At 41.1% G+C, this 15,739-nt stretch overlaps 1 protein-coding gene across 1 annotated transcript in view; it reads right to left on the reverse strand.

Moving 5' to 3' along the window:
* Window positions 1-15,739, reverse strand: part of LIPH (lipase H) — a 38,458-nt gene that overhangs the window by 6,907 nt on the left and 15,812 nt on the right. Inside the window, exons 2-6 of the mRNA XM_037525234.2 lie at window positions 10,455-10,822; window positions 9,881-9,989; window positions 4,919-5,020; window positions 2,875-2,964; window positions 1,037-1,207 (exon numbers count right to left, since the gene is read on the reverse strand). Coding sequence (XP_037381131.1) covers window positions 1,037-1,207; window positions 2,875-2,964; window positions 4,919-5,020; window positions 9,881-9,989; window positions 10,455-10,822 — 840 coding nt within the window. The remainder of the gene's footprint in view (window positions 1-1,036; window positions 1,208-2,874; window positions 2,965-4,918; window positions 5,021-9,880; window positions 9,990-10,454; window positions 10,823-15,739) is intronic.

Consider the following 15,739-nt stretch of genomic DNA (forward strand, 5'->3'; position numbering starts at 1 on the left):
CCCTTCCTACTGATATTACATCACCTAGCCCTGCTTCTCGGCAGCAAGGGCTGGCAAGGGGCGAGAGGCACACACTAGGGTGATCCAAAAATAGCACTGACATTTCTCAGTAATAAGTTCATTTTTATAGATTAAAACAGATTCAGGCATATGCCTAAAATAGCACCGCTCTTGCAAAGCGATGTGCTTTCTGGAAAAACTGCAATTAGGCTTGCCATGTGACTATGTCACCAAGCAGGGAATGTCCTCCTTCATATCTGTGCCTGCAAGGAATGAGGTTGAGTGCCATCAGGGGGGCTCTTTCTCTCCTCTGTACCCACCCCTGGAGAAGGGCCTCCAGATTCTAACTTAATTGTTCTGGGGACCCAGGCATCAGTATTTCTGAAAGTTCCCCTCTGTGGTTCTCATGCACAATCAAGGTTGAGAACCCCTGTCTCTAGTATGTTCTAATGTGAATTTGGATTGGTTTTTTTTTGGGGGGGAAAAACTGGAAAATTCTCATTTGAACTTCCAGTTTTAAAGTTCCTCATCACCTGGAATATTTCTACTAAATCTTAGCAAATATCTAAGCAGCCCCATGGTAGCTATCACACCAGTACATGCTCACAACGCATGTAGTGAGTGCATTATTCGGAGGGATCATTGTTCAAACCTCATTTCACACAAAGGTCCCTCCTCGAGCAGAGGTTGTGTGCACCAGAAGGGGTGTCCTGTCTCTATGAAAGCAGGTTACCATAAGGTGACTATGCCCTGTGTTTTGGGTTTGGAGACTCTTCTGGAACCTTCTTTTTCATGTTAAACTAGAGTATCCAAGGAAATTGCCCTACCTTCTAGATAAATCTTATACAGATCACTTTTCTAACAATGTTTATTGGGAGACACCAGAGTAGTTCTCAGAAGAAACTGACTAGAAAAAGCTGACAGAATCAATTTTTAAATACACTCAATTTCCAGGTTAATTTTAAGATAGTAAAACAGTGTTGGGATACTACAAAAAAAATTAGGTTTTTGGGGGGAAACTCCTTGTTGGACTCACCCAGAAGGGGACAGGACTCCTTGTGCAGTGTGCCGCAGGTGACACATTGGCCATTCCTATAATTCCGGTAGGAGTCACAGGGATACGCAGTGATACTACAGTTCTCTCTCAGGGAAGAAAGGTACAGGTACACGGACCTCTGGTGGTCGCATTTAAAGTACGCTGCGATTCCTTGGTTGTCAAGGGGATGATTAAAGAGGAGAGCAGTTGTGGCATTTAATAATGGCACCTCACATATTATGTGCACACGCACATGCACACACACACAAATTTATCATGTCTCCTATATGCCAGGCACTGTGCTAACAGTGTAGTACTTACAAAAACCCACAAATCAGAATTTATGCTAAGTAGCAGGCGAAAATAAGATAAGTGTGATTATCCCCATTTTACCTAGCAGAGCATTGAGACTCAGAAAGGTGTCTTGATCAAGTGTCACACAAGTGTCTTGTGATCAAGTGATCAAGTGTCTTGATGAAGGTCACACAACTAATATATGGCAGAATCAGGATCCCACCTAGGTCTTTCTTTTGTCAGTGTAAAGGAAGTGGAAAATTCATTGGTATGCCGAGATCCCCCAGAGGTTTGCAGCAGAAGGCAAGCCCAGTTAAACTACTAAAGACAGTAGGGAAAGAAGGCATCAGGGAGCAATTGGTAGAGGAAGTTGCCTTTGAAAAAGGTTGGAAGAATCTCTCCACTTGGAGTGGGTCAAGATGGAACATGTGAACTAAGATAAGTTCAATAAAATGTCTCCCTTGGGTGGAACCTTGATCTAAATACAAAAGTCAAATGGAGCTCGCCTTTGTGAGGTGGTAGTTTACAAGCAGGAAGTTAATTAAACTAAAAGCATGAAGAGTCATCACAGGGCCACAGCAAGAGATAAACAAGGACTATTCTCTGATGTTATTGAGGTCCAGGGAGAAGTTGAAGCATATACCTGAACTTTGTACTCCATCAACAGGCTCCATTTCTGTTCTGGGACACTCCCAGGTAGGAGTATGGGGGGCAGGGCGCTAACATAGTAAAATACTAAAGTTCTGGGAGTGCACAAGGCATTCAAGACAGCAGCCAAGTGTCAGCGGCTCTATTTCTGCTGGAAGGGTGAAGGGTAAAGTGAAAAGGGCTGAACAGTAGGAGGTGACACTGAAAGGCCTGAATGGAAAGAAGAGGTAAGAGGCAAGCCTGGAAGTAAGTCTTCGTGGTACCATAAGGTGTAATGGAGAGAGAAGAGGCCAATGAGACAAAGATATGGGTGTCAGAGAGTTGGAGATGATGAAGTACTGAAGCACAGAGCATCATATTCATGAGTCAGATGATAAAGTTATTCAGAAGAGGGTAATCAAAATTAGTAAAGTTAATTTGGATCATACTGTATAGTTTTGTCTCTGTCACTTACCATTTCGTAAGCATCTTTATTAACCTCTCAAAATATGATTTTTAACAGTTATGTTCCTTTGTGTCTGCACACCATAGTTTAAAATAATTTTCCTATTATTTCTAAAAGTTTAACTATATTAAAGAATGTTTTGTGGGATATTTTAGAACTCTGATCTTTTTGTCTACATTTTCCATAATTCCTCCAGCAGATGTTTCCAGATTGGAATTTTTTATGTCAGACACACCTTGTCAAAAGAGAGAAATGTTTCATAATAGCTTTTAATCAAAATGTTGTGGTTTTTAAAGGCAATATATTTGAGCAATAATTTTAACTTATATTTATAACACTTCTATTTCTCAGGGAATTTGGTTTTTGTTAAGTACTACTCTACGTAGCATAACATCAAATTTTAAAATCTCTTAAGTCACAATTTTACAAAACATAAAATATCTGCACTTACCTCCAAATATTGTTTGGGGGCAACCAGGTTGGTCCAAACCTCCATTTGGGTAGAAGTCTATGTTTCCTAAAGGTTCTCTGTAGCCCATTGCTGGAAGAGAACACACTATGCTTTTACACTGCGCTGAACTTTGCACACCTCCTAGCTCATCTGCCTGCAGGATATAGGCAGAGATTATATTGTGGTGTCCTCATTATTATTAGTGCTACTATTGTTATGCCTATCTAAATTTTTTGCCCTAAATTACCCAGGTACTTATTTAGAAAGCAATGATTTCTAACTATGAGGCTATGGAAATAATGCTGGCATTGTTTCCATTCTTGTACTCATCCACTGCAAGGTTAATAAAATGTTTCTTCTTTACATTTGATTGGAACCCTGTAATTTCCAGGTGCTTCCCAAGCCTCTCATGAATAAAAAATAGGAAAAAAATTAACATTGACTTAGTAGGAAAAATCTTATAAAATTTGGGATCTAGATTGGTAAAAAATAGGAAACTCTTTTAGAAACTGGAGGCCTAAAATTATAGATATTTTTAGTAATTGCTTTTTTCTTTAATATTATACCCCAAAATAATCAGTAAAATACTTGATCACAAGGATCATATAGGTATCTGCATACATATGTAGTGCCTCATTGCAATAATATTAATAGCTATTTCATATTGAGAAACTATATGTATCTGTGGGAATGATACTATGTGGTTTACACTAACCTTTTCTCTGATTTTCACATTGTCTGCAAAGTAGATGTTGGTAAATTCAGATGAAGTAAGTTACAGGTAAACATAATGAAGCTCAGAAGATTTAGGGAACCGGGCCTCCCTGGTGGTGCAAGGGGTTAGGCAAAACACTATGAAGCAATCCGCAGCCTCTGCAGCACAAGTTCGATCCCTGGCAGACCAGAGAGCAGCCCACATAGTGCAGCAGACCTCTCCTGACTCACCTGCTGCTCCCCTCAGCGGTGTATTTCAGTAGATCTGTGCCTGTTTTTTCCCCACTGTCTCTTGTGGGTCCTCTCACCCACCCACCCCCCACATCTCTGGCCTGTTCTCCAGCTCTTGTATGCATAAACAAATAAATCTTTAAAAAAAAAAAAAAAGAAGAAGAAGATTTAGGGAACAAACATGATGACACCATGACCCTGGATTTCAATCCACGGCTGCCTGACTGCAAAGCTTTTATCTTTTTATTCTTTCCTTCAAAATTCCCTTTCTCTTCAGGCATAAAAAATAAATCGCTCTATTCCACTAAGCATCAGAATGGCATTGAGGTATGCACTTCAGTAAGGTAATATTTTGCCAGCTACGTAGTAAGAATGCAGCTGTATTGCAGAGACATCTCTTCTAAGGATAACAATTGCTGAATAGCACACCCGGGTACCCATGATAGGTGGTCAAGGGTTTCTTTCTCAGGTGGTTGTGTCACAGAGTGTGTACAACTGAATGGTCATTCTGCTCTGTCTCCTCAGCCCTATCTAGGTTGCAGCTTTCCAGTTTTTTTTCCCAGACATTCAGATATAAAGACACATCCTTCTCATCCCCAGCTCCTGAGACACTGGCTGATCCTGAATATGAAATCAGCAGCAAGAAAGACAAAAACCACAGTGTTGACCCACGAAGTCCTGGGGCACTACAGGTGTTTCAGAATCACTCCTTGAGGAGACACAAACCTTTTAGTTTAAGGTAATACTGAAAGAAACAGAAACCAAAAAGAAACAAACAAAATCACCACAGGAGCAGACCCAGTTGCACATAGGGAAACATCCATCCAAACGGTGCGCAAGTCAGCCTGTCCTGGATGGGTCAAGATGATCACTTTACAAGGAAGAAGGGACAGGAAAGCACCTCCACTTGCAAGAGAGCCTCAAGGTCTGCGTTCAACCAGCTTCCCTGTATGATTTCTGTGGGTTTGGAACTGTGCCACTGGAAATAGGGAATCTGGAGAAACCTGATCCACCCCTGCATGCCAACTCCCCCAGGGGGAGGCTCCTGGGAGTTGGGGAGGCGGGAGTGCTCACTGACCCACCAGGGCAGGAAAGTTACCGTCAGTGTCTGAGTGGATGACATCAACGAACTGAGCGTCCCTGGAATCTAATCTCTCCTCCGGAGGTTTCCCGTTGTATGAAGGGCCTGCAGGGTCAAGACCTGGAAGGAAAACAGAGTCAGCTTGGCAGCCCAACGCCATGAGTCACCTGCAGCCGGCCTTTTGATCGCTCCCCCAGTGATGGCTTAGGCTGCAGGTCACCCTCCCGTGGGCAAGCATCATGTTCCCATCCTGCTCTGCCAGGCTCCTTTCCACAGCCCTGTAGCCTTTTCCCACAGTAGAGCTATTACCCTGGCAGTACCCCTGAGAACAGCACCTACATTCCATCGGTAGGTATATCTTGTGCATGGCTAAGCACCAGACAGTGCAGGCAGAGGTGGACCAGGGGCTGAACTGGTTCCTGGGGTTTTGGTGGGGAACCAAAGTGTGCATATAAAAGCAGATGCCATACTTATCTTTATCCCACTTTGAATGATCCAGAAACTTCACTCAAGCTTTCCTTCTTTTTATAAGAAAAACAAACTCCTTTCAAGTTTCCATTTTTGTTCATCTATACTACCTCATCCAATCCACATCACAAGCCTGTGAGGGAGCCAGGGTTTCCATTATTCCCATTTTAAAGATGTGTGACTAAGGTTTAGGGACTTCAGATATCTTAACCAGAGCCATGGTCTCACAATGCAGTCACCTCTCTTTGTAGAGGTTTGGTTTCATTGCACTGGGTTTGGCAAGCCGAGTGGGAGAGTGAAACTTGCTGGCCTGGCCGGTATCACTCCATATGTCCAAGAGGGAGGAAAAAGTGAGTGTTTATTCCTACAGAACTAACCCACCCCATAAGTGCCTGAACTTATTTCTTGCCCTTGGTCAGTGTTAGCTGTGCCTCCCTCGCCATCATTAAACACTTGGAATTATAAGGGAGTAGCTCCCACAATGCTGTAAACACAACACAGTAAAATTTAAACTTAAACAAAAAGCAAAAACAACCCACCAAGGCACAAATAGTCCCTGCTTGCCAGATACCTGCCTGAAGCTTTGTATCTGTGGGCATCATTTTAATTAACACCTCCCAATCCCTGGTGTTATATAGAAAATCTAAGATAGCATCTTTGCCCCAACTGGTTTCCTGTTTCTAGTCTCAATCTTTCCATTTTTCCTCTCCAAAAGCTTTTGCTTCCTGGAGGTATTTCTTTACCTGCCACTTTCCTTATTGCTTATCTCTTTCTCCCCTGCCACCACTACCATCCCAATTGAAACTGTGTATGTGAGGAAATGGCGCAACACCTAGTCACTGGAGTCCACAGGATATTTTCAACACAGTATGGGAAACTCATAACTGGGGCAGAATTTGCTGGGGAAGCCTCTCCTGCCCCAGTGAGAGCCCCAGTGCATTGCAGCCTCCAGATCCATGTGGATAAATTGGCTTACTGTATAACTTCTAAAGCAGGGCAATTTTGAGAGTAATGAGGGTGCATTAATTATTATACTAGGACAAATGACATAAATAGGGACTGTCACAGTAAACTTGGACATATGAGCCACAGCAAATGATAAGCTTGCAAAATTACAGTCAAACTGCTCTAAAAAACTTTGTATTTTGTGTGGGTTGAGACCATTGATGTCAGAGATGTGACATGGAGTTCCAAACCTAACACCAAGCAGGCATATGACTTTAGGCAGCTTATTCTATTTCTCTGAACCTCAGTTTCCTGATGTGCAAAATGGAGGTAGACTTAATAGCTAGTTCAGAAGATTTATGAAAGGACTTCTGAATCTGAATCCAGAATATTTTAAGATTAATATAGAATAGAAACAAAATGGGAAAATGGAGTGTTTGATTATTCCTCAAAGATCATCACAAAGTGTCTAGCTAGTGATCCTTGACTTTTATAGCAGTGTTAACTTGGCTTTGAAATTTCTGAACTTCTCTCCAGGACAGGCATCCAATATGCTGTGTACAGTTTCAGGGTCCTCTAACTCTCCTCTCCAAGGTCACCATGAACCCTCTAAAACAGTGCCATTCAATATCTAATTTTTTTAACTTTTAGAAGCTACTTTAAGAAAAAGAAACAAGGACAATTAATTTGTACTTGTATATCCAAATATGTAGTCCTTGTATAACCCAGTATATACAAAATATTATCATTTCAACATGTAATATAAAAAATTTGAGGGCCTCCCTGTGGCGCAAGGGTTAAAGTCTCAGTCCTACCAAGATATTGCCAGCCTCTGCAGCAGGAGTTCGATCCCTGGCCAGGTAGCTAACCCACATGGTGCAGCAGACCTCTCTTGTCTCACCCATTGCTCCCCTCAGCAGTGTATTTCAGTAGATTCACCTGTTCTGCTCCCCACTCTGTCTCTGGTGAATCCTCTCATCCCCTGCACCTCTAGCCTAGACTCCAGGTCTTGTATGTATAAATAAATCTTTAAAAAATAATTTAAAAATTGAGATTTTTTTTTTAATATTCTTTTTTGTTATTCTTTGAAATCCAATATGTATTTTGCACTTACAGTATACTTTAGTTTGTATGAGCCACATTTCAAGTGCTCAATGACCATATGTGGCTAGTGGTTACTATCTTGGACAGAATAGTTCTAAGGTCATTTCTCAAAGAGTGGTTTTTGATCACCTGCATCTTCTGGTTAGAAGTACAGACCCCTGGCCTCCAACCCCAGAGATTCCAATTCAGTAAGTCAGCTTTATAAGCACCCCCAAGGTGATTTTTACACACAGTTAAGTTTGAGGATAAAATTTAATGTGTAATTTATATCACTTATCAAGTGATATAGATACTTGAAATATTTTAAAATCCACTCATCCTCTACATCTTCTGTTGAAGAAGTTAGGAAAGTTAGAAAGAAAGGGCAATAGAAGAGATGAAGCAATCATTGAAACTGAAATCATTATCAAGTAGAACTGGCCAGTTCTTGGGATTGAGAGTGAACTTGGTTAACATGCCAAATTCCTGCTCCATAATCCAATGAGTCCACTCAGGCAAGACAGTGGGGAATAGGAGAGGGAATGCTTTACCCTCAGAAATGCTCTTGCAGACAGCTAAGGTTGGCTTCGGGGTTCAGAGTGAATGCAGATGAGGATGGGGAAGTCAGTGAAGATAGAAAATTGAGCTACAGATCATGGTCTGAGTCTAGGCCACAGAGCACAGCCATGTAGTCCAGAGTAGAAGGAAGGCTGGCTTGGGGAATTTCCATGATCAGAGATGAGGTTACATTGCATTCACATTCAAAGTAGTCATGGCAACAGCTTTGCTGGCAGGTTAAGGAACTGGGGGTAAATGGAATAAGGCAGTGGTGGGCTAGAGGGAGATAACACCAACACTGGGGAGCAGAATTTAGTCAACTGTTCCCAAACTTTATGGTCCGTGAGATCAAATTGTAGCTTGAAGTTAGCCACAGTGGAGGGTTTACACCATGAAAATGAGTAAACAGTACAAATCACTACTTTTTTTTTTTTTTAAGACTTTTTTAGCTTCTAAACACACCACAAAGAAAACACCTACACTTTGGCAGAAGAGGAAATCCCAAAAGGTAAGATACACGAGTAAGTGCAAGCCACCCATCTTTTATACTCATAAGCAAAAAATGAAATCTTTTAAAAGTAAATGTAGTTGAGTCTAACTGATTAAATTGCTTTCATACCCTAAAGCACACAAAAATAAAAAAACCTACCTAACTTTTTCTCTGAGTTTTGTACTTAGATTCAGTAATAAAGACAGCCTTGAGCTGAGCTCCAAGGCAAGAATTGAGAACACAAAGAAATAAGGGCCATATAGAGGCAGGGCACCTTGAAAAAACTAAATCCTGGTCCTGGACACCAATTGTAGACAAAGTCTTTTCGAGTGTGTTTGAATAGCTAGGACCCTTACACAATTCCATGGTTACTGTTACTTCTTTTGATTGTTAGTCCCTTTGTCTTCAAATGTCTGGAAACATTAAAAACTTCCAAATAATTGTCACTCAAGGGTATAAATCATTGGTATTACCACCCTGTGACAACTAGTCATATCCCAAGTTAACGAGGGGATAATTTGTTAAAGGATCTATCAGTGTGGCTGTGGGGGCAGGCAATACTTTCCCCACCTCCATGCTGCACATGTCAGATGCTTTGGAATACAACTCCCAGTATGCCATGAATCACACTTCCAGAATGAGGGCTGCTGGGAAGGAAGAAAGAGCAAGATGGATATAGTGGTAGGGAAAGGAGAAGTATGGGTGATACATGGGGACTCTGCTCATGGTCCTTGATCTCAGTGGCTTTAGTGCTTTGGCAGGCAGGCCCTTCACAGACAATAGATTTAAATAGCTATCTCGGTGTGACAAAGGATACTGAGAAAGACATGAATGGGCGGAGCCCTGTGTCTCTGAAAGAGAAAGGCTCCTTCAGCTCTTGGTTTGTAGCTGTGGAAAGTTACAGCCTAACAGGCAAGACATCCCAGCAAGAGAATCTTTGTTTGGAGTTCCACCTGCTAAATTTCTGGGTGTTTTTCATTTAGCTTTGACCTGAAAGCTGATATTCAGAGAGTAAGATCCAGTCATCAAAATTCCCACCTCATTTTCCTATCACAAGACTCCAGCTATGCCTAGGGACAGAAACATATTGGGCATGTAGTTCAAACTGTTCCAGATTCAATGAAAAGAAAAAGGCTGTCTGCTTTGGATACATAGATCAAGTTCTCAAGGGACGTAGCTGTTTTCTAGTCATAAAAGAAAAAGTCATTACCAGTATTTTCTATGACATATACAATTTTAAAAATGTTTTGCACATGTTTTATTAAATAATAACCCGAGGTCAATATTATTATGGTCTTCTTTTTGTACGTATGCTTAGAGATAGATGTTAAGTCATTGGAAGAGCTGACTAAAGACTTAGATGGCCTGCATAATGTTCTCCCAATGAGCATCCTGCCCAAGCCAACTACTCCATTCCCATGCTCAGGAAGCCTTACCTGTAATTCTCCCCAGCTGCCCATCGAACATCTTTCCAACAAACCCAGCTATGTGGGCTCCTAAACTTACTCCAATCATGTAAATGTTGTCAAGAGAAGCTCCTTCTACCTGGAATTTCAAGAGGTCCATCATTATAAATTGTGAGGGGCCCAGGAGATGACAACATTTGGAGAAATATCCCAACTGTTAACTTTGCAGAAACATTTCTAAGACTTTATATCCACTATCTCATTTAGCTACATAACACTCCTGCAAAGAAAATTCCACTCTTTTGGTTATACAATTAAGGAAATGTGGCCCAGAATTGACATAATCTACCAAAGGTAGGCAGTTGGTGAGGGAGTAAAGCAGGATTCAAATCAATCTATATATCTACCTGTGTCTTAATCTTTATGCCATAATATCTCCATTCATATTTCTGCTAGAAATCACACCTGTGGGCCTTCCCTGGGCTTATTCAGATTTGCAAATGTTACAAAATAGCTCCGTGTCAGACATCTTTTGGCCTTAGATCTCCAGATAATGGGACAATTTCAACTTGGCCTGGAATTACTTAAGAGAATTCTCACTTACCAACATCCGGTCAATAAAATCCTTCAGGACTGTTGCTACTTTTTTGGTTTTACCAGTGGCCGAGGAGTATATTACAGTTGTAGCTCCACGATTCCAGTCAACAACAACCACGTTCATGTCTTCTACAGAGAGTAAACCCTGTACTAAGGCTTCCATCCAAACTGGAGCGGAGCCTGTTGGTCTGAATCCATGGATGACAAAGGTGGTTTTCTTGGCCACATTCAAGTTCCCCAAATTCACGGAGTTGACAATTTGTGGGCAGGTCCGGTTTCTCCAAGTGTAAACCATCAACCTCACGTCTAGTCCTGTACCAACCACTGCACTGTGAAAGCTCAGTTTGGTGAATGAAGGACATGTCTCATCTGTGTCTAGAAATAAAAATGAGATGGCATCATGACAATTCTTTCCTTAGGTGGGCATCAAGCAAGAGGGTGGTCTCTTACTCACTAGAGTTATTTCTACGTGACTTACAAAACCTGGCAGAGGACTGGATCTAATTGAAGAAGTGAAAAAAATCATATTTCATTCAAAGTTCACATAGGGCCTCCCTAGTGGTGCAAGGGGTTAAGACACAACCTATGAAGCTGTTCACAGCCACTGCAGCACGAGTTCAATCCCCCGGCTGGCCAGGTGGCTACCCACATGGTGCAGCAGACCTCTCCTGACTTGCCCACTGCTCCCCTCAGCAGTGTATTTCAGTCAATCTGCCTTTGGTGAATACTCTCACCCCCCATACCTCTGGCCTGTACCCCAGTTCTTGTATGCATAAAAAAATAAATCTTTAAAAAAAAAAGTTCACATAGTGAGTTCTTTTTCACCAGGAAAACCATTTTTTAAATCCTGTCCTCCTTCAAGTTCTAAGCCAAAAAGTCACCTTAGTGAAATCTCAGATTTACTCAGCCATAAGTATCAACCCAAGCTCCTGAAACTTCTTATATATGCCTTATTGTCAGCACAATAAAAACCCCTCAAGGTTGTATTATGGGTATTTATATACATGCATTTCTATCCTGCTAGAACAGAATCTCCTTGGAATGGTTTCTTACAATCTTCTCTATTCCTCATACTACCCAGCACATGGAGAGGACTCAATAACTGAATCTATATGGTCAAAGTGCCCTTTTCCTGTCTAAGAGCACCTGCCTGGGACAGCAATGGGGAAGGTAATGTGTTTCTCTGAGTCATTCAATAGCATCTGAAAATATTGATCACAGTAACATTTCTTGGACTTTCCCAATTTCAATTAACAACACCATCAGCCACTCTTAGGGATCTACCCAAAGGACACAAAAATATTGATTCAAAAGAACACCTCTACCCCTATGTTTATTGCAGCACTATTTACAATAGGTAAAACCTGGAAACAACCCAAACGCCCAAAAATAGATGACTGGATCAAGAAGATCCAGTATACACAATGGAATATTATTCAGCAATCAAAAAAGATAAACTCGTGTCATTTGCAGCAACATGGATGACACTAGAAGGAATTATGCTCAGTGAAATAAGTCAGAAGAAAAAGGAAAAATGTTGCATGGTTTCACTTATAGCAGGAATATAGGGGAACTAAATAAGACGTCAGTGTAAAAAAAATAATAACGGTACAAAACACAACAAAGCAAAAACGGACAATTATAAATCAGAGACATACTGCAGGGGAGCAGGAGGGAGAGGGATCAGAGGGAGGGGGGAGGAGCACAGGGGACTGAGGTGATGGTGCACGGGAGCACTAGGGAAGGAAACTCTATGGGGACTACACCTGAGAGGTTGGGGGGAAGCAAATATTGTTTTTAAATGAATAATGCTGTAAAAAAATTAAAAAATTAATTTATTAAAATTAAAAAATAGAAAAAGAAACACCATCAAGCATTCATCCTGCTGAGTAGACTTTAAGGATGACCTTAGAGAAAGGTTGGGGATGGGGAAAGGGACCACATGAGATGAGCCTAAAGCATCTTGAAGCAGAAGTAGAGGAGTATTTTAAAATACATCCCAAGGACACAGCGAGAGCTTGAGTCAGCTTGAAGGGCCTTCCATTTACCAAATCTAGGAAAATCAGAGTTCAAAATAATTAAGAACAGTAATGGATTATAAATATTTGAAAAAAAATAGGAATACATGACTCCATAACAAATAACCAGGTAAAGAAATGGGTAAATAAGTGGAAAAGAGCAGATCCTCAGCATAATGCTAAATGCCTTCTAGTGAATGTGGAATGAATGCTGTAGTTGAAACTCATTATTTTGCAATCATCATAAGAAAGGTTGGTTAAGCAAGAATCATCCATGAATGCTAAACCAGTGTGCACGGGGGGAGGGGAGCTTGAGGAGGAGTATATTATTTGTGTGGTCTTAAAGACCACCGATTACTTTTTAATGACTAGGGGAAAGATAGTAGGTGGAGGATTAGGAGAACACCCTGACTAGGCTGTCCAACTTATCATCATCAAGAGGGCCAGGTGAATATCGAGCTCCTATCGTTACAACACCCTGAGGGCATCATTCACACAGCATTCCTGTGGGAAATGCATAACCCACATCCAGTTGTCAAGAAAAATCAAGCAAACATAATATAAGAAATATTCAAAAAAATCTAAATGACCCATATTCTTTAATAAGGTCAATGTCAGAGAGAGAAGGAAGAGCTGTGGAAATATTTTAGATTAAAGGAGACTAACAAGACAGGTTAAATAAATGCAGTATTTGGTCTTAAACTGTATTCTGTGATGGAAGAAAAAAATGCTATAAAAGAAATTTTTGTGTCAATTTAAAAAACTGGAATCTAGTTGAAATTAGACAAAAGTATAGCATCAGTGATAAATTAATAGAGATGGTAACTCTACAGTGGTTTGTAATAGAAAAATCCTAATCCTTGGAGAATACAACTGAACTATTTATAAGGAATTGGTCAATGTATTCCCAAATGATTCAGAAAAAAACAATTGGGGATGGATAGACAGGTAGCAGATGCTAAAATATATGTAGCAAAAAGTTAACAGTAGGTGAATCTGTGTAAAGGGTTACTATGAATTTTTTAAATTCTTGTAACTTTTCTCAAGTTTAAAATTATTTCCAAATAAAAAGCTTAAATAAATTAAAGAAGAAAGGGGAGAGGGCCATGTCAGTGACATAAAGAGGAGGGGAACTATTAGTTCTGATATCATAAAGCAAGAGTAGATAAGAAAGTTTAAGACTTCTGCTCAAAAAGAAACAGGGATTTGGAAATAAACTTAAAGTCAATTTGCAAGGTGGAGAGTGTAAGAGCAAAGGAGGGCTTGGGGTCTTTGGGTAGTAAACAGAATATTATTTTTATAATGTTATATAAGGCCTTGATCAAGATCCATAAACAAGTAAAAGTTAAAAGTCTCTAATCAACATTGGTATCCAGACATAATACAACAATTAGGAAGACTGTATTTTTTTTTAATTACAAGAATTTAAAACTGTGCTGTGATCTTCTATGCCCTGCAGTCAAGTGTAAGTGAACTAGAGCAACAACCAAGCCCTAACTCCAAGGTGGAGATGGCTGCGAGGATATTCAGAAGAGTGAGCAAGGCCCTGAGGAGGACCATTCTTGGGGAGAGGGGGCAGGAGAAGACTCTTGACTTGCAACTGGTCCACAGAAGACAAGAGTGCCTGGGAAACATCACCTCTGGTTCCTCCAACAGGAGTTTAGAAACCATCCCCCACAGAATCTTACACTCAATACATCTACATTTACACACCCAGGAATTGCTTCTCCCTTCCTCTGAGCCTGAGAGTGGCCTGCAGGCTGGAGTGTCCGACCTTCCTTTATCACCAGCGTCCATTCACGTATGCTTTCACCTGAAACCACTGCCTAGGCGCTGGTATGCAGGAGTATAGAGAATGAGCCAAAGAATCTGAAATAGAAGGTCAAAATTTATGGAGGGGACCTCCCTAGTGGGGCAAGGGGTTAAGACGCAACACTATGAAGCTATCAGCAGCTACTGCAGCGAGAGTTTGATCCCCGGCTAGGGAGGTGACCCACCTGACAAGCAGATCTCTCCTGACTCGCCCGCTGCTCCACTCAGCATTGTATCTCAGTACATCTGCCTGTTCTGTGTCCCACTCTGTCTCTGGTGAATCCTCTCACCACCGCCACCACTGCCCCCCGCATCTCTGACCTGCACCCCAGCTTTTGTATGCATAAATAAATAAATCTTTTTATCTATTTATTTAAAGATTTATTTATTTATACAAGAACTGGGGCACAGGCCAGAGGCACCAGAGGGTGAGAGAATTCACCAGAGACAAAGTGGAGACACAGAACAGGCAGAAGACACTGTTGAGGGGAGCAGTGGGCGAGGCAGGAGAGGTCTCTGCACCATGTGGGAATCTCCCTGGCCAGCCGGGAATTGAACACATGCTGCAGAGGCTGCAGACAGCTTCAACCGCAGCGCTCAACAGTTTATTTGGAGGCCCTAAATAAATCTTTTTAAAAAAAAAATTATGCAGGCTTTGAAAACCCTCACCCTGGAAAACTTGGGAGATTCCTGCTTTTGTTCTACCTTATCTAGTAGTTTATGGAGTGAACCTCACTCTCACTGTAAATATGGTCTTTCTGGTTGTTGTTTTTTTCCAGTTTTGTGGGAAAAAATTGACAATAACATTGTGTAAGTTTAAGGTACATAGACAATTTTCCCCACACACATATTGTGAAATGATTACCACATAAGGTTAGTTGAATACATTCATCAACACACATAGTTAAGGTGTGTGTGGTAAGAACACTTAAGATCTAATCTCTTAGCAAATTCCAAGCAAACAATATAATGTTAACTATAGTCACCTCTCTGTACATAGATGCCCAGAATTTATTATGTAACTATTTCCTCCATTTGTTGGACGCTTTCATTTTTCTCTTCCTGTAGATTGCTGGGAGCTATAGAACATGGACTGAAACTTGTCTGGTGTTACAGAGTAAGCCCCAGAATAAGTAATTGACTGTTCAATTAGTCACTTTATTGAAAAGGAGGTATCTCAGGATTGGGCTGAGCCTCTCTCGGTCTCAGTCATCATAAAACTGGGTTTTGTTCCTGGTTGCTGGGCTGACTCACTAGGAGGCCTGGGGAAATTATGTCATCTTTCACTTGCTACTTACCTGCCCAACAGAGGAATGTCATGGAGATGAATTATGAATGAGGCCAAACTGGGGAAGACAGAGATCCCTTTGCAGAGACAAGGTCTATTTAACACCATGTCTGGCCATTTTGAACCAAATGAGCGGCGTTGGCCAAGATGTCCTAAGTCACATATCTGGGTCCT

Source organism: Talpa occidentalis, unplaced genomic scaffold (assembly GCF_014898055.3).
Source record: "Talpa occidentalis isolate TD23 unplaced genomic scaffold, MPIMG_talOcc4v2.1 talOcc4.4, whole genome shotgun sequence".
Taxonomy (NCBI): domain Eukaryota; kingdom Metazoa; phylum Chordata; class Mammalia; order Eulipotyphla; family Talpidae; genus Talpa; species Talpa occidentalis.